At 38.1% G+C, this 23,070-nt stretch overlaps 1 protein-coding gene across 1 annotated transcript in view; it reads left to right on the top strand.

Moving 5' to 3' along the window:
* SELENOF (selenoprotein F) overlaps positions 1–21,497 on the top strand; it is a 28,371-nt gene extending 6,874 nt beyond the window's left edge. Inside the window, exons 2-5 of the mRNA XM_056123678.1 lie at positions 295–462; positions 13,427–13,490; positions 18,908–18,957; positions 20,637–21,497. Coding sequence (XP_055979653.1) covers positions 295–462; positions 13,427–13,490; positions 18,908–18,957; positions 20,637–20,768 — 414 coding nt within the window. The 3' untranslated portion in view covers positions 20,769–21,497. The remainder of the gene's footprint in view (positions 1–294; positions 463–13,426; positions 13,491–18,907; positions 18,958–20,636) is intronic.
* The last annotated feature ends 1,573 nt before the right edge of the window (positions 21,498–23,070 follow it).

A 23,070-nucleotide genomic window follows, 5' to 3' on the forward strand; every position in this document is an offset into this window, starting at 1 on the left:
ATACAGTGGGTAAGGCATTTTCCTTGTGTGCAGCTGACCTGGGTTTGATCCCTGGCACCGTAAATCTTCCCCTGAACATTACCAGGATTGATTCCCAAGTGCCAAGCCAGGAGTAAGCCCTGAGCCAGGTGTGGCCCAAAGAAACAAGAAAAAAAAAAAAAATTGTGTCTAAACGGAACATTTCAGAAACTCTTCTGCAATGTGTTTGATTTTGACAATTCTAGTTTCTCCTGATTTGAAAGCTTTGAACATAAAAAATGGAATTAAGTTTAATTTCTCCTCTTTGATTTTCAGGTGTCTGCCTTTGGAGCTGAGTTTTCATCAGAGGCATGCCGAGAGTTAGGTTACTCCAGCAACCTGCTCTGTAGCTCCTGTGATCTTCTTGGACAATTCAATCTGCTTCAGTTGGATCCCAACTGTAGAAGCTGCTGTCAAGAAGAAGCACAATTTGAAAGTAAAAAGGTATTGTTTTCTGGCATATGTCTTAATGTATAGCAGCTGTCCATTGATGATTTACTTGGAATGAGGTGAAATATTAAATTGCTGAATGGGGCCAGAGAGCTAACGCTGGATCAAGTGCATGCTTTGCCTGCAGGAGGCCCTAGTTCAATCCCTGGCACCTATTGGTCCCCTTTGCAGCTGTCCAGCACAGAGCAGGATGTAGCCCTGCAATGTTAATAGATAAGTCCCCCAAAAAGAAAATCAAAAGTTAATAAATAGTCAACTGTACGTACAGAAGCCTCTAGTTTTTCAGAAGCTCGACTTCTTGCCTGGCAGTAGAGCAATCAAAGCAAAAAGGAAAGAAGGAAAAGGATTTGCATACCCTCAACCAAGGCTACCATAACAGTCTAGTAGAGGAGTTGGAGAGTCACTATAAAAAGGTAAAAGGCCCTCCCGTTGATCGTCGATTTGCTCGAGCGGGCCCAGTAACGTCTCCATTGGAGACTTTGTTGTTACTGTGTCTGGCATATCGAATACTCTCGGTAGCTTGCCGGGCTCTCCGAGAGGGGCGGAGGAATCGAACTCGGGTCGGCCATGTTGGCCGCGTGCAAGGCAAACGCCCTACCCGCTGTGCTATCGCTCCAGCCCCTAGAGAGTCACTATAGGGTGCTTTTAATTCTCTCCAGTATTATTAACTCCTGCCATGTGAAGCCAGAGGAAAAGTAATGAATGCTTTTATCTATTTGTAATCAAAGTCCAGTCTTACAAGGAAATTTGAAATGAAAGCCTAGTGCTGCACACATAATTATAGATAACAAATCTCGTCTATTAATTTACATATCTATTACTAAGACTTTCAAACATTTAACATCACCGTCAGTGCCTGGAAACAACCAAAATTGGGTAGATTTCAGTTATGCAATAAACTACTCGGTCTGTTTTCGGCTTAGTAGTGAACTTTTTAAATTTTTCTTTTTATTAAAGCCCTTTGATCTTTTTAAATTACAAACTATACTAAAAAAGAACATTATATTATCCACATATAGCTAAATTAATGAGATTGCCATGTTGGGTGAGAAAAAAATAACATAACATCTTTTTACTGTTTCCATTTAATACTCTCATTTGTACATGCTAAATTATGGTTTGTAAAGCTCTCAGATAGCAATTATATCTTCTCTTTATTGATAGTATTTTTTTTTTCTAAAACATTTAGAGCTCTAAAAAAGAAAAATAAGTAGGCAGGCTTAAAAATACTAAATTCAGGTGCTGGGGAAATAATTCAAAGGACTAGAGCACAGGCTTTGTATTCAGCGGTCATATATTTGATCCCTAGTATCGCGTGGTAACTGCCAGGGAGCAAACGCCTCAGCATCAAGCCAGATGTGACCCCACTGTACCACCCTGTGTGGCTCCAAAACTAAAAAATAACATGTTAGATTAGCCCACTATTTAATATTAGTCATTTGTGTTTTCATTGTTAAAGAATGGACTGTCAAAGTCTTCTGTTTTAAACTCGTAGATTCACACATACCAATAATACATTTTATTGTTTAGAAGATTTTGATTATATATTGATCTTCATTGCATGTAAATGAAGTCTAAAGTCTTTCAAATTTGATTTTAAGTAGATTTAAGATTTAGAATGTAGGGTGCTACCCATTTGACCTCCATTTCCTAAACTTACAGGTGTGTCTTGGCTACTTTCTTTTCTTTTTAACAAACCTTACCCCAACTTCCTTCACTTGCCTCTTCTACCTTTTTAAAAATAATTTTTTTAAACTAGAATTTAGTTAATATGACCTCTTCTTTTTTTTTAATTTGGTTTGTTCTTTATGAGATCATCAGAAATTGCTGGAGGCTGGGGCTGGAGAGATACACAGCAGGTAAGGCACTTGCCTTGCATGCAGCCAACCCCAGCATCCCATATGGTCCTCTGAGCACCACCAGGAGTAATTCCTGAGTGTAGAGCTAGGAGTAATTCCTGAGCATTGCCGAATGTGGCCCAAACTCCCCCGCCTACTCCCCCCCAAAAATTTCCCATGGCCAGAGAGATAGTTAAGTGAGTAAGGCCTTGCATATGGCAGACTTGGACTTCATCCCGCCAGTGTTCCATATGGTCGCTGCAGCACTACCAGGAGTCGTTCCTCAGTGCCAAGCCAAGAGCAATCCCCAAGCATCACTGGGTGTAGCCCAAAAATAAAACCAGAAACTGCTGGAAGAATCTGTATGAGTCCGTTTTTATCATTGAGCTGCTGTTTTATGGTCCCAAACTTCTACTGAACCAATAATTAGTATTCCTTAGTCACCAAGCTTTTAAGAATTAAATAACAAGATAGCAAGAGTTTTATTATAAGAAAGTTTTTTGCTTTTTTCCTAGTGAGGCTCAACGGTCCATAGGTATAGAACCCAGGTTAGCTGTGTGCAAGGCAAATTCCCTACCTGCTGTATTATTGCTCCAACCCCTATAATGAAGTCTTAATTATACACACACACACACACACATCTTTGTGACCAGTGGTGAGATAATTAAGAGGTTGGCCTTCTGCTGTGCCTAAACTGTAAACCACATGCATATAAAAGCAATGTTAACTTCTTTTTCTTTTTTGGGAACCCTTTGTCATACTCCAGTTTTGTGTTATAATTTTAGCAGAATCAAACTTGGATTCTTCAGTTAATTATGTTGCTGTCCACTTTTCATTATTAATCGATCTATGTGTGGCATCTTGATACCTGACACCAGTTTTTGTGCAATAATAACAGACAAGTTGCGAGTTAACATTTGCAATTAATAAGGTAAAGATGATTATTATATCAACTATATTTTATATTTCCACTGTTGGATTTTTTTTTAATTTGGGGGGATTTGTTTTTTTAATTCCTTGTGTCTCACCTCTTAGATGTACCTGCTTCTAATGAAGCCTTTTCAATCACGCTGTTCCACAATATCAGCAAATGATTTCAGTAATCCTAGTGGAACCTAAGCATAGCGAAAATACATAGAAATATTACTAGGAATATGAAAGCAGGGCATGTTGGACAAGCTTGCATTTAGATTCAAGCCACATTCAAGTGTGAAAGTAATACTTGATTCAATCTGTCTCATTTATACTACTGATGCATGACCACAGGTAGCAGAATGTGCAGTGTTTTCTCCTATCTCAGCTGTGGCCTAGGCTTTATTAGGCTTTATTTTGAAAGCATAATTCTAGTTAATTAGTAAAATATCTAGTATATATGTATATGCTAGTGCCTTTTATCAAATACATTAACATTACTTAGAGATGACCATATGTATCTGTAAATAACTGCGGATATATTCTTTATAGAAGAGGAAAATCATAGCTTACATACAAACATTTTTGCCTCATATTAAAAAAATGTTGCTAGGACTTCATTTTGGTTCCTGCTAAGTTGCAGACTCCATATAAATGAAATCTGTCATTTTTTTAGGAATGCTTATTCCTCATTTAATAGGCTGAAATTAGCCATTGATAGCAGAGGCATCAATTTTGCTTTAAAAATAAAAACGGGAGCCAGAGCACGTGAGGCAATTGCCCTGCATATGGCTGACCTGGATTCTGTCCTGCTGGTCATCCCAATCAGGAGTGATCCCTAAGCCACCAGAGCTAGGAATAAGCCCTGAGCACCCCTGGGTATAGCCCAAAACCAAAAAGTAAAAATAGAAGTGGCCAGAGAGATAGCATTGGAAGTAAGGAACTTGTCTTGCAGGCAGCTCAGATCCTAGTTTGAATCCCTGGCACCACAGTGGTCCCTGAGCTATCAAATTAATTATCATTTCAAGTTTTCCTATTGACACTTCTGCCTATTTATGTGTTAATCTGATACTTACAAGTTTCAGTGGTTTAAGAAAATTCTGGAGGAGAAGACCTCAAATGAGATTTTAAAAATTACAAATTGAGGAGAGATCTATTTGAACTTTGGAACATCTTGGTCTCATTCACGTGTATGTGTAAGTCTAGATTGCAGCTCATCTAATTGTACACATATTAGTTTCGGAAAACAGCAGCACAGGTATTTAATGAAAGGCTTTTATTTTCACTGAAAAATCTCTGTTTCAAATAATATTATAAAAACTTAATGCAACAACGACTATAGTACACTAGTCCCAAACATGGCCCCAACTAGTACCTAAAATAAATTTAAGAATATAGTTAGGTATTATATAACTATTAATACTAGGTATTATAGTTTGGTTCCCATGCTTCAGTATTGTAGTTCTGGTCCTATATTTAAGCATTAGTGTGAAATTAGTGATGCAACATATTATGTCTAAAAATTGGTATGGGCATAATTGCAGATCACAGTGTCTAAATGAAAATGCATTTTAAAGGGGGAATAAAGAATATAATTTGATTCCTTCCACTTTAGCTAGCATGACTTTGTTGACTTTGTATGTGTGGCTTCATGTCTGTCTTTATGTTTTCATGCATTCTGAACCAGCCAGAGACAGAAATAATATTACCATGAATGGTTATTTAGAACTTTATCCCCTTCCTCTGTTTTTGAAAGAACTGAATTTTCATCCCAGAATTTAGAGTAGCATATTACTCCAGGACCTTTTCATCTTGTTGTGATTATTACATTGGCTCAGCTGTGCTAGCCTGTTTTACCTATATTTACTATCAATCCTTGTATCAATTCTAGACACTGTTGTCTCTGTTTATCAAATGAGAAAACAGGATGTGGTCTGCCCAGAGTTCCCACAGTTAGTGGTAGAACCAGGCTTCATCTGGGCTGTTGTACTCCAGGGCCCCGTGTGTTTAATCCTTCATACTTTTTTGTATCTTATCTCAAAATGACAATAGGAAAAACTATCACAAAATTACGGTAAGTTGTTATTTTTTAAAGAATATATTAACAGGGACAAGAGAAATAGTTCAGAGGCTATGGTGCTTGCCTTGCATGTGATTGTTCCAGTTTAATCCCTTGGCACCCCCCGCCCCAAGCAATGCCAGGAGTTTCTCCTGAGCAGCACCAGGTTGGCCCCAAAAATAAGAAAGAGAAAAAAAAAGAATATGTTAAATTTCACTTTATTGAAGCACAAGCAAGCAAATTTTAAGTAAGTCACATGAGATTTCTTAATTCTGGTAAAAGTACATCCAAACGTTATTTTCCATTTACATGGAAATTCTTTAGCCAGTTTCAGAGTAATTTGAAGTCAGTTTCAGCAGTGTTATTCAGGGTGGTGGCAAATTTTAGGCTTCAGCCTAGGCCTATCAGAAACAGAATGCTACTAGTGTGTGGAACACGGAAGGATGAAATGGAGGTTAAGCTAACTGTGCGTGAAATTGTAGTCACTAAAGAAATTTCACAGTGGCTTAAAATAACTTCCCTTGTGTGGTTTGTCTACAGCATCAATATATGTATGAGCTGATTTCTTCAAAGGAAACAAATATAAATGTCTTCAACAGATTATTCTAATTGTGACAACATACACCAAGAAGCTTGTTTTTTTAAAGATCTGAATGGCAGCGGTTCAAGTTCATTATAAAAATCACCAAGACAGGGCACAGGAGATACAGTACTTCAGGTAGTGTGCTTGCCTTGCAAGCGGGGAGCTGACCCAATTTTGATCCCCAGCACCCCGCATGGTCCCCTGAGCACCATGCTAGGTGTGGCAAATATTAAATAAAACCATGCCAACTTGCCCTTGGCATGGGTGATCCATGTTACCATTTACCATTTATCTGCCCAATTCCCATATTAGTATGGTAAACTGATATTCAGTGTTACAGTAATTAACAGCAGTCTCACCACAAAGAATTGAATTCTCTTTTCACATTAGTTTTAGTTGTTTTTTGTTTTTGTTTCTATTTTTTTCTCTTTGTTTGTTTGGGGGCCTGGGCCACACCCTACTATTCTCAGAAGTTCCTCCCAGTTCTGCTCACCACAGTTCTTGGGCTCAGAACTGTGTTGGCTACATGCAAGGCAAGCGTCTTAATCTCTGGACTGCCTCTCCAGCCCTGAGATCGGTTTTTATTACACCATCATGCTCAGTTTTTTAAGCTATTTAAAGTTTAGGTTTTCCGGCATATTTTGGACTGAATCTCAATTTTTTTAATGAGAAAATAGGTTTGTTTTTCAGACATTTAGGAATAAAAAGGCATTGAGAATTTCACTACTGAGCACTATTTTTAGCTTACCTTTTTCTAAAACAATTTTATGAAAGTACAACTTATTATTGAAGGCCTGGTTGGTTTTGTAACTTTTTAGTAAGCTAAAATTAAAAGTAAGTAACTTAGGGTAATTTTTTTCAGCTATAGCACAGCAGGTAGGGCATTTGCCTTGCACACAGCCAACCCGGGTTCGATTCCTCTGTCCCTCTTGGAGAGCCTGGCAAGCCACCAGGAGTATCCCGTCTACACAGCAGAGCCTGGCAAGCTCCCCGTGTCGTATTCGATATGCCAAACAGAGTAACAAATCTCACAATGGAGACGTTACTGGTGCCCGCTCAAGCAAAATCAATGAACAACGGGAGGACAGTGCTACAGTGCTAAAGGGTATTTGACCTCAAAAAATTCAGTGACACTGTCTTGAGTTGTCTTTGGGGAGGTCTGTTTTGGGGTTTGGTTATTATAATTATTAGAGGAGTCAAGCGGAGGATGGGGCTGCTTCTGCACATCTTACAGTTCAGTGCAAGGACTTGAGGATACAGCTTGGACCGTGTGTTATCAGAGATTACCTAGGCCATCCTAATTATGCACAGGGACCCCTGCCATCCTCCGGGGACCTTGTGGAGCCAAGGATGGAACCAGAATGAAGCAGTGGGCTGTGGTGCAAGGCATGTACCTAAGCCCGGTTGTAGCTCTTCAAGGCTCCTTTAAGTTACTGTTCATCATGTGAGGATTCCTAAATATAAGTGAAATTGAATGCTGATATTATTCCCAAGTGATGACCTTTCATTTTCATGCTACTTGCTGAAGAATGCATGGGGGGGTATCTTTGGGTATAATTTGTTTTGGAGTGAAAATCTTATTACAGCTCGGTCTTGCTAATGAAACTATTTGTTTTAGCTATATAAACAGATTGCATTCCTCATCATAGTATTGAAAGAAGTACTATTATTTTCCTTTCCTATTTCATCCTTGGAATCACTAAGTTAGACTGTGCAATAACCAGTGTGCTGATTTTGTTTCATTGTATACATTTTCATTGGTGTTTCGTTAGCAGAATAGTGATTATATCTTTATGGAAATGTTTCCCCAATGTTTTCTTACCTTTTTATTTCATTTTGGAGTGGGGGAGGCCACACACCTAGTGGTGTTGGGGATCTCACTCTGTACGTGGATGGGGGTGAGGGTGTCCTTGTCTCTGCAATGCTCCAGGGACCTTGAGGTGCCAGGAGAGGATTCGGCCCTCCTGAATTCCCAGTTTTGCATGCACTTAGCTCACCGAGCCCTCTCCAGGCACTTACCTTTCTTTAGCTCCTAATTTAATTTAAGTAGATGTTACATACCTGTTTGTAATTTCCCCTAAAGACAGATACTGACGTGACAAGAAGGAATGGCACTAATAGGAGTCACCTAGCAGTGTGTCACTCTTCTGTCTTTTACACACACAATTGTTGCAGTATTTCTCTTTTACTTAATCCTTATGTGATTTAACTTTTGGAATTAATTTGGTCAATCTGTTGAGCACACAGTGGCAAAAGCATCGCTTTGAAGTTTTGTCTCTTTAATAACTGAGTGTAATTCATGGTAGTGTTTCATGTTCCTTGCTGCCCATTACAGTTCTATTGCGGAGCTTCAAAAATTGTGATAATTTTTAAATACCAATACCAGATTGTACCCCTAATGTTCTCATTTAACTAGTTTGTGGGTGCCAGGTATCAGTAATTTTCCAAATAGATAGTTCATATATATGGTCTAAACAAAAAACAATGTTCTGAGGTCATTTGAAAGCTTGAGAAATTTCAGAGTAGCCATTCTGATCACAGTGACAATGAAGGATATCTCTTAACCTTGAGGCATTTATTGGCTTAGATTTTTTTATTCACTTGGACTGCTGAAGACAGTAAAAGCATCTCAGCTTTTACTGAGTATTTATTTTTGAGCCACCAGCAAAAATAAGTGCTCACTGTTGGAAAGTAACAGAATATTTCTGCCCTGGATCAGATTTAGAGATTTGTTGTTGAGGTGATGCAACACTTTTTTCAGTTCAGGGAAAGTTACATAACTCACAACTGTAGCTTTGTTCAGTGTTACAAATTAGCTTATTTTAGAATCTTTAACTAGCTGATTAAAAACAGCATAAACCATTTTAATTTTTTGTCTTGTTAATCTGAGTCATTTTCTAGCAGTATCATTAGATTTTTATCACTGTTGATAATTTTCATCTTCCCTTTTGTGTGGAAGTATCTAAACATAATCAACATTTTATAACTAGGGTTCTAGTCAGGTGATTGTGAGAAATTTTCAATATATTCCTGTATTGTTTGTTGGGGAAATTTTTCTATAGTTACATGAGCGTATTTCTTAAAATAGTTAAATACGCTAAATATACAGAATCAAAAATTGAGGCACGTAGAAATAATAATCTTAGTAATGCTTTTTGTTATGTTTGGAAACCAGCGCTGGCCATGCTTAGGGGTTATTCCTGGTTCTGCAATTAGAAATCATTCTAAGGGAATCATATGGGGTGCTGGAGATCAAATTCAGGTTTTTTTTCATTCAAAACCTGGTTTTGGGTCCACACTAGCAATGTTCCTGGCTCTGCACTAAGGGATCAATCCAGGTAATCCAGGTGGTGTGTGGGAAACCATATGGGATGCTGAGCTTGGCCCCGTGCAAGGCAAACACCCTGCCCTCAGTACAGTCTCTCGGACCCCCAAGAATTTCTTATTCTAAATAGTGTGTATTTCCTTGTAAGTTAACTTGTGTGATGCTATGTGTATAGTTACTTTATAAGGTATTTAAATTTTACCACTTTCTGTAACGGCTCTGAATTTATTTACTCGTCATGAAAAATGAATTTTTTCCTAGAAATGCTAAATAGAATATCAACTAGCATCACAGTTAACACATTTAGAATTTATCACTAAAATATTCTGCAGCTTTGAGTTAAATTTTTTGTTTACTTTAAGCTAGCACCTAAGTACAGTCCACTTTACCAAGTATTTCAAAGGGTCTTGAAATATTTTTAAGGTGACATGATTTTAAAGAGAGGCATTTAGTTCTGTTAAATGAAAAATTGGGCCCATTCAGTTCACATATATTGAGCGGCTTTGTTTCCAGTCTGGGGGGGAAATTATGATTAATAAGATATTTCCTCTCCCAGTCAACTTAAAGAATATTTGCAGGTTATAGTGGAAGGGCAGAATACTGTGGGAGTTTACTAAGGGAATTCACTGAGAGTAGAGATCAGCAAAACTTTTTCCTGGAGAAGAGCACCACATCTAAGCTGCCTGTTTATGAGAGTACATCTGTAATATGTTAAATGAATCCATTGGTATTCTGTGGTACAGAGAAGTACGTTCTGTTAGCAGGTAGATTACAGGTATGCTTCCATCCCTAATTCTTTCACCTTTAGGATAACCAGTGAGATCCTAGTTGAGCAGGGTCTCTAAGGCTGTTCTTCTCCAATTAGAAACAGAATCTTCCACTTACCACAGTGCTCCAGACAGTTGCCATTTTTCACAGGTTATTATAGTAAAAGTGTTATAAAACTGAATAACATGTAAGGATCTCTGCTTTTTTTTTTTTTTTAAGGATCTCTGCTTGGAGAGTCAAAGGAATCAAAAATTTGCAAATAAAGAGCCAAAGAGATAGTACAGTTGGCAGGTGCCTACCTTACATGCCACCAATCTAGTTTCAATCCCTGCACCCCATATGATCCCCTGAGCATCAATGAGTCACACGCTCTCTTACTCTCGTCACAGATGTGGGCTGTATAGAGAGGTGGATTCCAGACACAGCTTGACAACTACCTTAACTGTCTTGTGCTGGTGGGGCATTGATGTCCATGCCACATTGGTACTCATGGCGTACTCTACCAACCCTAACGTAGCGTGACCTTACCTGGATGACCCTTTCCAAGGTGACTGAGAAAAGTAGAGGCATTTGTGTTGTCTTTATGCTACTTATCTTCCTTTCTCCCACTTTACCAAGTCACCTGCAACTGTAAAGAGAGAGAGAGAGATTTAGGAAACTTATCTAACCAAGATGAACTAAGCAATTTATATAAATGGGTCCATTTAATCTGAAACTTCTAATCACCCAGGAATTTTAGAGGTCATTGGAGTTCTTAATCTAAAATTCATCAGTTTCAGAAATAGCCTGAATCAAGCAACCTTTTATTCTTAAAAGTATCTGTGACTTCAAAAACTTAAGAATTTTTTTATAACCAGAGTTAACAAAATGTTTAAAAATAAATTGTTGGCGTAGAGATAAGTACAGCAGGTAGGACACTTGTCTTGCATGCTGCTGACCCAAGTTTGATCCCTGAAATTCCATATGGTCCCCTTAGCCCTGCCAGGAGTAATTCCTGAGCACCACTAGATATGCCCAAGACCTATGAATAAATTGCCTTTGGTTAAGTAGAATTAAGGTTTTAAAAGTTATATTTTTTCTTATATTCATACTGCTATGAAGAGAAAGTAATGTTTACCCCCAGAATTCATTTCAGTTGAGTTTCATTAAAGAAAAATAGTGATATCTTTAAGTTTTTCAGAATATTCTGCTAGTTTTTCTATAATGTCTTTTATGTAATAATCACTGGTCGCTTTATTATACTTTTATTTACCATGGTTTACTATGTTGAGTTTACTGCCTGCATTCTTAATGACAGTTTGATGCATACATTTTCTAACACCAACGTGTCCATGTCCCCCCACCATTATCTCAAGGTGCCCTCTCAATCCCCATCTCCACCCTTCTCATCCCCCTGCCATGGTAATCTCAGTTCTGTAGACCTGTCACCAGTCTGTGTTGCCTTTGACCATTTGGTATTTCCTTGCATTGCTTCTCTATTTAGCCCATCTATGAGAGAGATCATTCTGTATCTGAGCCTCTCTTTACTTCACTCATCACACTCTCCAGATCCATCCACATAGCAGCAAATTGCATGATTTTTCTTATAGCCAAGTAGTATCTCTCTCCCCCTCTTTCCCTCTCTCACCCTCTCTCTCGCTGTCTCTCCCTCTCCCCCACAGTTTCTGGACACTTGTCCAGATTTTGGCTATTGTGAATAGTGCTGCAGTGAACATAGGAGTGCAAGGGTCTTTTTTTAAAATTGTTTTGTGGCCCCAGGGGATAGATGCCAAGAAGTGGAATTGCTGGGTCATATAGAGGCTTAATTCTTAGTTGTTGATTTTTTAACTTTTTTGAGAAGTGTCCACATTTTTTTCCAAAAAGATTGAACCAGTCAACATTCTCACCAGCGGTGGATGTGAGTCCCCCTAAATTCATACTAACACTGGTTATTTTTGTTCTTTGTGATATTGTACCAGCCTCACTGGTATAAGATGATTTTTCATTGTTTTGATTTGCATTTCCCTGATGAGCAGTGATGTAGAGCATTTTCTCATACACCTGTTGTCCATCAGTATAACTTTGAAGAAGTTTCTGTTCACCTCTTCTGCCCATTTTTTTTTTAATTTTTATTAGTGACAAACCAAGAGGTACAGTTATAGACTTAGAAATCTTTCTGCTTGGGTTTCAGTTATACAACAATTAAGTACCCATCCCTCCACCAGTGCCCATTTTTCACCACCTCGGATCCCAGTATCCCTCCCACCCCCCCATACCCCCCATCCCACCCTCCCTCTGTGACAGGGCATTCATTCCCTTTTGTTCTCTCTTTCCTTTTGGGTGCTGTGGTTTGCAAATCTGCCCATTTTTTAATAGGGTTTTTTCTTGCTAGATTTTACATGTGTGCATGTCTGTGTTTATGTGTATATACTTAATATAGTTCTTTTTCAGATGATAGTAGGCAAATATTTTTGCCCAGTTTGGGCTCTTTTTATTCTGGTCATCATTAATTTTGTGGTACAGCAGGTACTGGGTTTTGTTTCATTTTTATCTCTTAAAAAAAGCAAACAGGGTGGGGAATGGAGAGATTGTACAGCATGTAATTTGCTGGCCTTGCACACAGACCACATATGGTGCTCAAAAGCCCCACCATGAGTAAACTCTGAGTGATGTAGGTATGACACAAAAGGGGCAGGGGTGGCTGTATATGCGGCTCAGTGGTAAAGTGTATGCCTCCCTTGTATGACAGCCTAGGTTTGAGCCTCAGCAATAAAGAAATGGCAACTAGGGGCTAGAGCAATAGTACAGTGGGTCGGGCATTTGACTTGCATGTGCCAACCCAGGTTCGATCCCTATCATCCCATATGGTCCCCTGAGTACCACCAGAGGTAATTCCTGAGTGCAGAGCCAGGAGTAACCCTTGAACATTGCCAGGTGGGCCCAAAAAAGCAAAAAAAAAAAAAAAAATAGCAACTAGACTGGACTGAAGAGATAGTCCAGCATGGAAGGTATTGACCTTGCATGCAGCCAGCCTAGGTGTGATCCCCAGCACTACCAGAAATGATCTCTGAGAACAGAGCCAGGAATAAGCCCTGACTGTAGATGTGATTCTTCCCAAAACAAAACAAAAAAGAAATAGCAACCAGGAGTATTCTTAAATATCTATGTTTAACATCAAAAAAACTTCAGAAAGTGTAAGATCTCGTGAAGAATTTCCCATGACATCTTACCTATTCAAGTTCATTGTCTTCATAATTTTTTTTTTGTCTAGGTTTAAGAATAATTCAGGTAGTAGCGTAAGCTCCTTTACTATTTAATATACATGAGTCTTTGTTTTTTCCTGTGGTGGACTGGAACTAGATAGTGCTGTCAAGCCTAACATTTATTTGATTGGTGTATCTGCTTAATTACAGTGCTTATATTATGGAAATTCTTGTTTATTTTACAAATGTATGTTCATACAATTTTTTTAATCCTGTTTTTTCTGTTTTTAGCTATATGCAGGTGCTATTCTTGAAGTCTGTGGATGAAAATTGGGAAGGTTCCCCCAGGTCCAAGGTATGTAAAATTAACACGGTCAAGTTTAATGTTTTATTCTAGGAACTGGAGAGATAGTATAGGGGATAAGGCACTTTGCCTTGCACACAGCTAACCTGGGTTCCATCCCAAAACCATATGGTCCCCCTGACTGCGATAGCACAGCGGTAGGGCGTTTGCCTTGCACTCAGCCAGCCCAGCCAAGTCGGGTTCGATTCCTCCGCCCCTCTTGGAGAGCCCGGCAAGCTACTGAGAGTATCTTGCCTGCACGGCAAAGCCTGACAAGCTACCCGTGACGTATTTAATATGCCAAACAGAGTAACAAGTCTCAAAATGGAGACGTTACTGGGCCCGCTCGAGCAAATCGATGAAAATGGGAGGACAGTGCACTGCATTGACTCCACAAGGAGTAAACCCTTAGCACCACTGGATGTGGCCCCAAAACTGAAAAAAAAATGTTCTTTGTGGGGAGATGAAGTGCGAGGAATGGAGGTGAATCTCTCAAACACTACTCAGAGCCCCAAGAGCCAGTCCCATAATACTTGGTCCAGTGGTGCTCTAACCCGAATAAACTAGGGACTGACAAGTTGGTCCCCGGCAGTGCTTAGGGAATCCGTATGGTGCTGAAGATTAAACTTGGACCATGTGAATATGCTGCTTGTGTTCCCCAGAATGAGCAATACCAGCCCTTCAAGGGCTGCTGGAATGACCCACGGGTGCAGTAGTAGCCCTAGGTGCACTTGGGGTGGTATATTTGTTCGTTGTCTTCGAATAGGTTTACAGGGAGGAGCACTGTGTGGGTTTTTTGGGTTTTTTTTCCCCCTGAAAAGTGGGTTATCAATTGTTTGGGAACCTCTCTGCATTACACACACACACACAAAGCATCATGGTTGAGTGCATGATAGAGACACAGATTCGATCCATGACACCACATGGTCCCCTGAATATAATAGTTTCATTAAATTTTCCAGGAAGGGCCAGCGAAACAACTCAGACAAGTGAGCACATGCTTTGCATACTGGAGACCTAGGTTAGGTCCTTGGCAACCACATATGTCACTCAAGCACGGCCAGGAGTGACCTCAGCACAAAGCCAGGAGTACTTGCCACAGTCTCGCTGGGTATGGCCCACACCACCCTCCAAAAGAAGATTTAAATATTGAATAGATTTACTAAATTTTTTTAATTCATGGTACTCTCACTTTTTGACAAATGAGAATTTGACAAAAAGCCTGTTTTTGTTGGTTATGTCTTTGAGTCGTTGCTAGTTTCACACATTCCTTTCCTGACTTTATCATTCTGGCCTTAGAACTCATAATCAGTTTAGGCTTACCTTTCTTTTTATACCTCCAATCTTTCTAGATACTCAATTATTTAAGTCACCCTTCTCTGAATTTTTTTAAGTATTCTTTATTGTCTTTTTGGGAGGACCCAAGTGACTGAACCTTTCGCTCTAGATGATGCATGCTTTCTTATTTTAGAAATGCTCTTAGATTTCCACTAACTTTCACTGAGCATAGAGGAATATTCTCCTTTCGTTTTGGTTATTGTTACTTTTCTCTTTTTTGGACTATTTCTGGGTTTGAGATGATATTTTACTCAGAATATATTCTGATTCATATGTGATTATTGCTAAACAGGAAAACATTTATTATCATTCCATGTAATTCTGTGTAACAATTCATAAGTCTTAACTGTACCTGCCCTCAGTCCTTACAATCAAATGTTAAAACTAGTAAACAGACTTCATTCTGGAGTTCCCCCTCGTAAGCACTCTGGGTGCATAACCTCATCTTTCATTTCCAGCATTCCATTTGGGGTGATTCATGGCCTTTTCCCTCTTTCTTTTGCTTCACAATCCCATTCTCCTTAGAATTAGTTTCCTCCCTCAACAAGACTATTTTACTTCAAAAAAAACTCCAGTAGAGTATATTGTATGACTTCCTGTGATATGATCAAAGGTATATCATTAACCAGGTTATTTTGCCCCTTTTAAAAAAATTTTGTGCTTTTTGAAAATGACAGTTCAAAGATTTTCTTTAACATCAAGGAATATTCTTCTTGTTATCTCTTCATACCTATCTTTAACCTCTTTTTGAAACAAGGAAGAGGACAGTTTTATTTATTTTCAGATTCTTTATAATTCACTCTGAACAGCATCTAAATTATATAAAATGAGAGTCCTAAGGGCTGCACAGATGATGTTGTAAGACTCCTGAGGGAAACGAAAATGCTTCATCTTTTTTCAGCTTTATATTTTAGCTCACTTTGAAGAGTTATTTACAAAACTAGCTTTACAACAGATAAATAATTAAACTAGCATAAGAACATTTCCTAGAAATATAGTGACTGAATTAATATTGGGGGGGGTGTCACACCCGGCAGTACTCAGGGGTTATTCCTGGCTCTGCACCCAGTTTGGGGGAAGCTATATGGGATGATGGGAATTGAACCCAGGTCAGCTGCATGCAGGGCATGTACTCTTTCCAGCCCCTGAATTAATTTTAGTAATCCCCAAACTGAGCAATTTTTAAATCAGAAGAAAGTACACTAGAAAGTAAGTTACTATAAGGTCAATTATTAAGTGCCTTACATTTTCAGATATGATACATTTGTGCTGTGTGTGTATTTTAAACACTGTAATATCTATTGAAAGATTAATTTACTGCCTGTATGATGTTAGATGATTGTTTGGGATACTTAATCAATACAGCCCTCATCTAAGTTGATCTGTGCTTAGCGGAATGAAGAGAAGATACGTGGTGGAAGTGGCATTAATGACTTCTGAACATTGTTTTCAATCTGTTCACTTATTCTACCCTGTGATATATCTGTTGAATGAAGTTAAGTAAGCTAGACTCTGTTACAGATATTTATGGGAACTAGATAAATAGTAGAGGGGTTCAGACACTTGGCTTGCATATAGTTCGATCTCGTTCACCACATAGGGTCTACAAGAACTGGCAGGCATGACCCACAAATTCCCCGTAAAATAGTTATTTTTCCCAAGGAGCTCTTGTATATTAGAGAACAAACTGCTTATGAATTAGTTTCTATATTACTAAATATATAATTTAAAACAGTTTCTGAAGATTGGATGCATTTGATAGTGTGGTCCTTGTTTTATTTAACCTGTAGTCTTTTACATATTTAGATTATTTCCCAATGCCTTCACTCAGTTTACAGGACCTTACAAGTACATGTTTACATTATTGTATGATTATTTCATCAGAGTAAAGAAATTTCTAGAAGAAGATTTGCAGATTTAAAGACTGTGTTTTAAAACTGTTTGGCTGAATAACCTTTAGACAGGGTGTATCCACTTATAGTTCTCTAAAAACTAGGCCCCAGCAAAATGTCTTTAGCTTTCTCTTAATAGTAAATATTCAATTTTTTGTCTAAGTAAGGGTACCTCATTATTTTCTTGATATCTTAGATTAGTAGTGAGATTGGATATATATTTCAAATGTTCATTGACCATTAATGAATTTTCACATTACATATTCTTTTTTTAATTTTTTTATTTTAATGAATCACCATGAGATACAGTTGCAGACTTACAAATTTGCATGATTACATTTCAGTCATACAATGTTCAAGTACCTATCCCTCCACCTGTGCCCGTTCTCCACCACCAATGTTCCCAGTGTGCCTCCCACAACCCCCCCCTTCCCCCCTCCCTACGACCCAACCCTCACTTCCCTCCCACCCCCCACCCCCGCCTCTATGGCAGGCACATTTCCCTCTTTCTCATGTTTGGTCCATAGTCTACTTTTAACACGCATCTACCATCCCAGGAGATCCCTCCAACCATTATTTACTTAGCGGTCTCCTCTCTATCCCAGCGCCTTCTCCCCCAGCACATGAGATAGGCTTCCAAGCCATGGAATGATCTCCTGGTCCTATCTCTAATATCCTTAGGTCACATTACATATTCTTTAGTCCATCTCTGTACCTGATAGCTTAGCATTGTATTTTAGAGACGTTTCCCTCATATATTATTACCTTTAATTTTGGCTATTTTGCTGTCAGAGTTTACATTTTTGTATAGATACATCTAAAGCATTTCCTCTAGAGTAGTGTTGAAGGAAAGAATTTTGTATTTAAGTTCACTGTATTCAGTACTTTGGTAGTATTATGAACCTCTCCTTGTTGGCATTAATTTTAGTGAATTTTTTTTTAACAGCAAAAGTTTTGGTTGTTTGGTGACCTTTTTAACATCTGTCTTTCTTTTTTTTTTTTTTTCAAGGTCATCAAAAATGCTTTATTTTTTTTTTTTATTTATTTATTGAATCACTGTGGGAAAGGTTACAAAGCTTTCAGGTTTATGTCTCAGTCATGCAAATATCAAACACATTTCCCTTTAACATCTGTCTTTCTTACCACCAAATGTAAACCACTCATAATCAGGAATTTTGTCTTCCATAACTGTTGTTTGACTAATTTATAACTAATTATTTATAACTAACTTTAGTTACATTAAAAATGTTGCTCTATGTGGAATTTATATTTATAAAATAATGTATTTGGATATAAAATATGATATAGGTACCTCACCTTTTTTTGTTTTGTCCAAAGAGTTGGGTAGTTTTCTCAAGAGTATTTCTTGCATTATTCACAAACCAAATACATAGTACCTCTCCCTTCACCTTCATCTTTCATTTGTTACCTTTCCTGTTTTTGTTTGTTTTCAAATTTATACAGGAGCTGAAGTAATAGTATAGTGGGGTAGGGCTCTTGCCTTACATTTGGTCAAATTGGATTCAATCCCCAGCCCACCAGGAGTGATCCCTGAGTTCAGAGCCAGGAGTAATCCTTGAACTCCGCTGGGTGTGGCCTATTAAACAACAAAAACAAAAAAAAAATATACAGACATTTGTGTCTCTCGGCTTTCTAATGTGTTTAATCTGTTCTGGTATCATTAACATTATGTATTAAAATAATATATTAATATAGAAGAAATCCTTCCACATTTGTTTTTCATAACTGTCCTCACACTTTTACAACTAAGCTCATTCTCATGTGAAGCCCTCAAAATTCTATTGGAAAGGGCCAAAGAAATAGTACAGTGGTTAATTAAGATGCTTGCCTTGCACGTTACCAACCCAGGTTCAGTTCTCCATATGGTCTTCCAAGCACCATCAGGAGTAACTTCTGAGCATCGAGCCAGGTGTAAGCCCTGAGCAACCCAGGTCAGGTGTGGTCAAAAAACAAGATAAAATCTATTGGATTTGGGATTTTGATAAATTTGAAACATCTTAAAATATTTCCCGTTGAAGACTTTCAGTATATATTTCCATTTATATGTTGAATTTCTGTAGTCTTATAGAATATAATTTTTATTAATTTTTTTATTAAATTTATTTCTTTTTGTATTGCTCACTATAACTAGCTTGGTTTTAGAAGTGAATAATTTCATTGTTTTCTTTTTTTCTTAAGCTTTTGTTAGGAGTGATAAACCCAAACTCTTCAGAGGACTACAAATCAAGGTAAGGTGATTTTAATGGGATTCCTTTTTTCAAGTATTTTCTTAAGAGCCATTTTATTAGCTTTGTAGAAAACTTTGTGTAAAAAAAAAAAAGTGCAGTGTTCATGTTTACCCTCTAATTTTTTGGAATAATCTGTATAAAGAATGTGTCATCTGTGAGAAAAAGTTGGGCTTCCCTTTCTGCTCACTGCATTAGCTTGGAGTATAGTATTGACCAGGAATGTTTAAAGAGATACCAGTTCCTTAACAGTTTTTCACTATTTATATGAGGTTAGTTGTGTACTTCAGTAGTTGTTCTTTTAATAGTTGAGGACGTTCTTCTCTGTTCTTAGCTTCCTGAGTTCTTTTTTTTTTTTCCTTTTGGGTCACACCCAGCCTTGCACAGGGGTTACTCCTGGCTTTGCACTCAGGAATTACTCCTGGCAGTGCTCGGGGGGACCAGATAGGATGCCGGGAATTGAACCTGGGTCGGCCGCGTATCGCTCCAGCCCCAGCTTCCTGAGTTTTTATCATGGATGGACGTTGGATTTTGTAAAAACTTTCTGCATCTATTGATATGATACATCTCCTTGTTTAGTCTGTTGACAGTGATGATCAATACTGATTTTCAGATGTTCATCACCCTTGCATACCTGGAATAAATTCAGATTAGTAGTGTTACATAATTTCTTCGTGCATTGTTGAATTTGATTTGCTAATATTCTTTAAGTGTTTTTTAACTATGTTATCCTTTATTTTTACTAAAATTAGTTTAATAAGAAATTATATCTTTATTTAGGGCCTTTGTTTTTAAACTTCATAGAATATGCCAAGTTCTGATAACCATATCAGAGCTTATCTCCATCTCTAGAGTTCACAATCCTAGGAGACCTAGAAAAATAAGAATTCGGGGCTGGTACAGGAGGGAGGGCTCTTGCATTGCATGCAGCTGACCTTGGCACCCACATTCAATCCGTGGCATCCCATATAGTCCCCCAAGCCTACCAAGAGTGATCCCTGAGTGTAGAGCCAGGAGTAAACCCTGAGCACAACCGGGTATGGCCCCAAAACCAACCTAATAAATAAGAATGAAAATCTCAGCATTTTTCCTTTCCCATCACTGTTATATTACTAATGCGATTCTGTTTAAATGGACATTGAAAGTTGATCTCTTGATAAATAAGATCATGTTTGTTATAACACAGAGTCAGTTCTCTGGAGAAGTATGATGAACCTAATAGTTGGTCTGAAGTTTCAGGAATATAGCCTAATTATAAATCAAGTACAATAAAAATCGCTAGTTTTCTTAAGCTGAAGAAAATTTTAAGTATACTGTAGACTTATCAATAATTTGTTTGTAGGCTTATCTGAACTGCACTCTAATACCATCTTTCTCAGTATTTTAAACTTATCTCTCATTTGGTTGTAAGTTCCTTCAAGAGCTTGAGAGTAAATATTTGTTATAGTCAGATATAAGTTAAAATTCAAATCGGCTGTCTTCTACCAACAGGTGTTTGTCTATTTAAAATCAAGTGTACTTTTTTAAGTTCCCACTTTTTTAAAGACTGTTTTGATGCTGTATCTAAAAAAAAAACTATTATTGTAAATATAATTATGTTGGATTGAATTTATTTGACTGTTAGTGGAGACTGAGAATACTCTTTCCAAGCAAAAGACAATGTTGATGTCCTTCTTTTGTAGTATGTTCGTGGTTCAGACCCCGTACTAAAGCTTTTGGACGACAGTGGGAACATCGCAGAAGAGCTCAGCATCCTCAAATGGAACACAGACAGCGTCGAGGAATTCCTTAGTGAAAAGTTGGAACGCATTTAAATCTTGCCCTGTCCTTTTGTGTTACCTGATCAGATGAAACCCTGCTGCACCTAGAAATAAGTTAGTTTTGCTTCCTTCCATTGGTTACTCTTTTACTTGTCAGGCATTAAACATATAATTGGAAGTTAAAGTGGAAAACAGACCATGATATCTAAGGAGTTGGCAAGCGTACCAAAAAGCATTTTTATAAATTTCCAAATTCGATATTTGTTGATGCCACTAACAAAATGATTAGTAATCTATTTGTAGTTAATTATGCGGATGATAGTTTGTGCTAATTGGTCCAGTTTTATGAACAAAATTTTTTTAACTAGGGGGGTTAATAAGGGAGATGATTACAGTGCCTCATGTGCTCTGTGCTTCTTGAAAGTAATGACAGAGAACTACAAACCAAATAAGATAACGCTGAGACTCAACAGGCTGCCAACAGATTGCCTGCTCCGCACTCATATTTTTGTATTACCCAGATTTTCTTTCAATAGAAATGTTATGGTTTATAATACTCTGCATAAAATCATTATGGCTTCATTATTTGGAAACAGAGTTAAGATCTGTGGTAAGAATAATCTGCACAAAGATTCGCATTAATGAAGGCTACACAGGAAACCTGACTAAGGATTTGTGTGGATCTGATAATTAGCAAATTTTTGTGCTTTCCATTCTTACAAAACTGCCAATTTAAAAACCATTGTTTGTGAGACCAAAGTATAATAAAAAGTTTCAAAAATATCTGGATTTGAAGTTCTTCTGATTTATCCTTTCATGTTTAAAAATAAGAAACTCAGTGCTGGGAAATAGCTCCAAGGCTGAGCACAGCGAGAAGTGATCTCCGAGGACCAAGCCTGGAGTAGCTCCCCAGCATCACTGGGTGTGGGCCCAGAATTGTGTTTAATAAAGATGACAAGTTTCTCTGTGTATTTTTATTTACCATAATGTTAAGATGGTTTCATTGTTAAAATTTTTAAATTCTACTTTAGATTTGTCTATTTAAATTTTTTACCCAAATACTTAAATCTTTTACTATTAAGTCTTAGAAAAAAGTGTTAATATCTGGAAATTCTCTTAATTTTTGAAAATTAATTCAGGTACTTTAAAAATCTTTAAAGACAGCCTTACTAGGGGGGCTGGAGCAATAGCACAGCGGGTAGGGCATTTGCCTTGCACGCGGCTGACCCGGGTTTGATTCCCAGCATCCCGTATGGTCCCCTGAGCACCGCCAGGAGTAAACTCCTGAGTGCAGAGCGAGGAGTAACCCCTGTGCATCAACGGTGTGACCCCCCCCCCCAAAAAAAAGACAGCCTTACTAGAGAATATCCACTAGATCTAGGAATCTACTAGTATTCGTATTTAAATTCCTATAACATTTTGGGTCGACTCTTTGGGCCACACCTGTGAGTAACACAGGATTATTTTAGCTCTAATCACTCCTAGATCATAGGGAATGTGGATGATTAAGATCAGTTCCACTGCATGCAAGGCAAGTGCCTTCTCACCAAATTATCTCTCCTGCTGCCCTAGAGCACGCTTATCTAAAGCATGTTGGAACTAAGTTAAATGTATCTTTCTTGGTAGATTATGTCTCTCCTACTCAATTATAAATCATGGAGCGATAGCACAGCAGGTAGGGCATTTGCCTTGCACACGGCTGACCCGGGTTCAATTCCTCCATCCCTCTCAGAGAGCCCGGCAAACTACTGAGAGTATCTTGCCCGCACAGCAGAGCCTGGCAAGCTCCCTGTGACATATTTGATATGACATAAACAGTAACAAGTCTCACAATGGAGACGTTAGTGGTGCCCACTCGAGCAAATCGATGAACAACAGGACAGTGCTACAGTGCTATATTTATTTCAATAGAATTCAGTTATAACCTACTTGTAGTTTTGTGCCATATCATACTTAAAATTACAGAGTATATTTTCTAAGTCAGCAGAAGAATAAGGGCAGTTCGCTTTCATCAAATTAAAATAACCCCCTAATTCTTAAGATTCTTAAAAAAAAAATAAAAAGTTAAGGTAACCCTAAGAAGTCCTGGGAGACAGGTGGCAATCTACTTTTGATTACCCACAGTATTGGATAGGTGCCATCATTTTTATAGTCTAAGGCCCTGACTGGATAAAGTGGCACTAATCCCTGATAGTGGTTTTTACTTAAGAACCAGAGGCAGGTGAGGACAATCATGGTGAAAAGAGCAAAAGAGAAGTTGCCATCACATACATCATGAGAGTCGTATACAAGGGATGAAACTTCAAAGCTTCCAGGATCAGGCATAGAAAACTAATTGGACTGGTCTCTGGCAGGA

This window comes from Sorex fumeus, unplaced genomic scaffold, assembly GCF_029834395.1.
Source record: "Sorex fumeus unplaced genomic scaffold, SorFum_2.1 ptg000047l, whole genome shotgun sequence".
Classification (NCBI taxonomy): Eukaryota; Metazoa; Chordata; class Mammalia; order Eulipotyphla; family Soricidae; genus Sorex; species Sorex fumeus.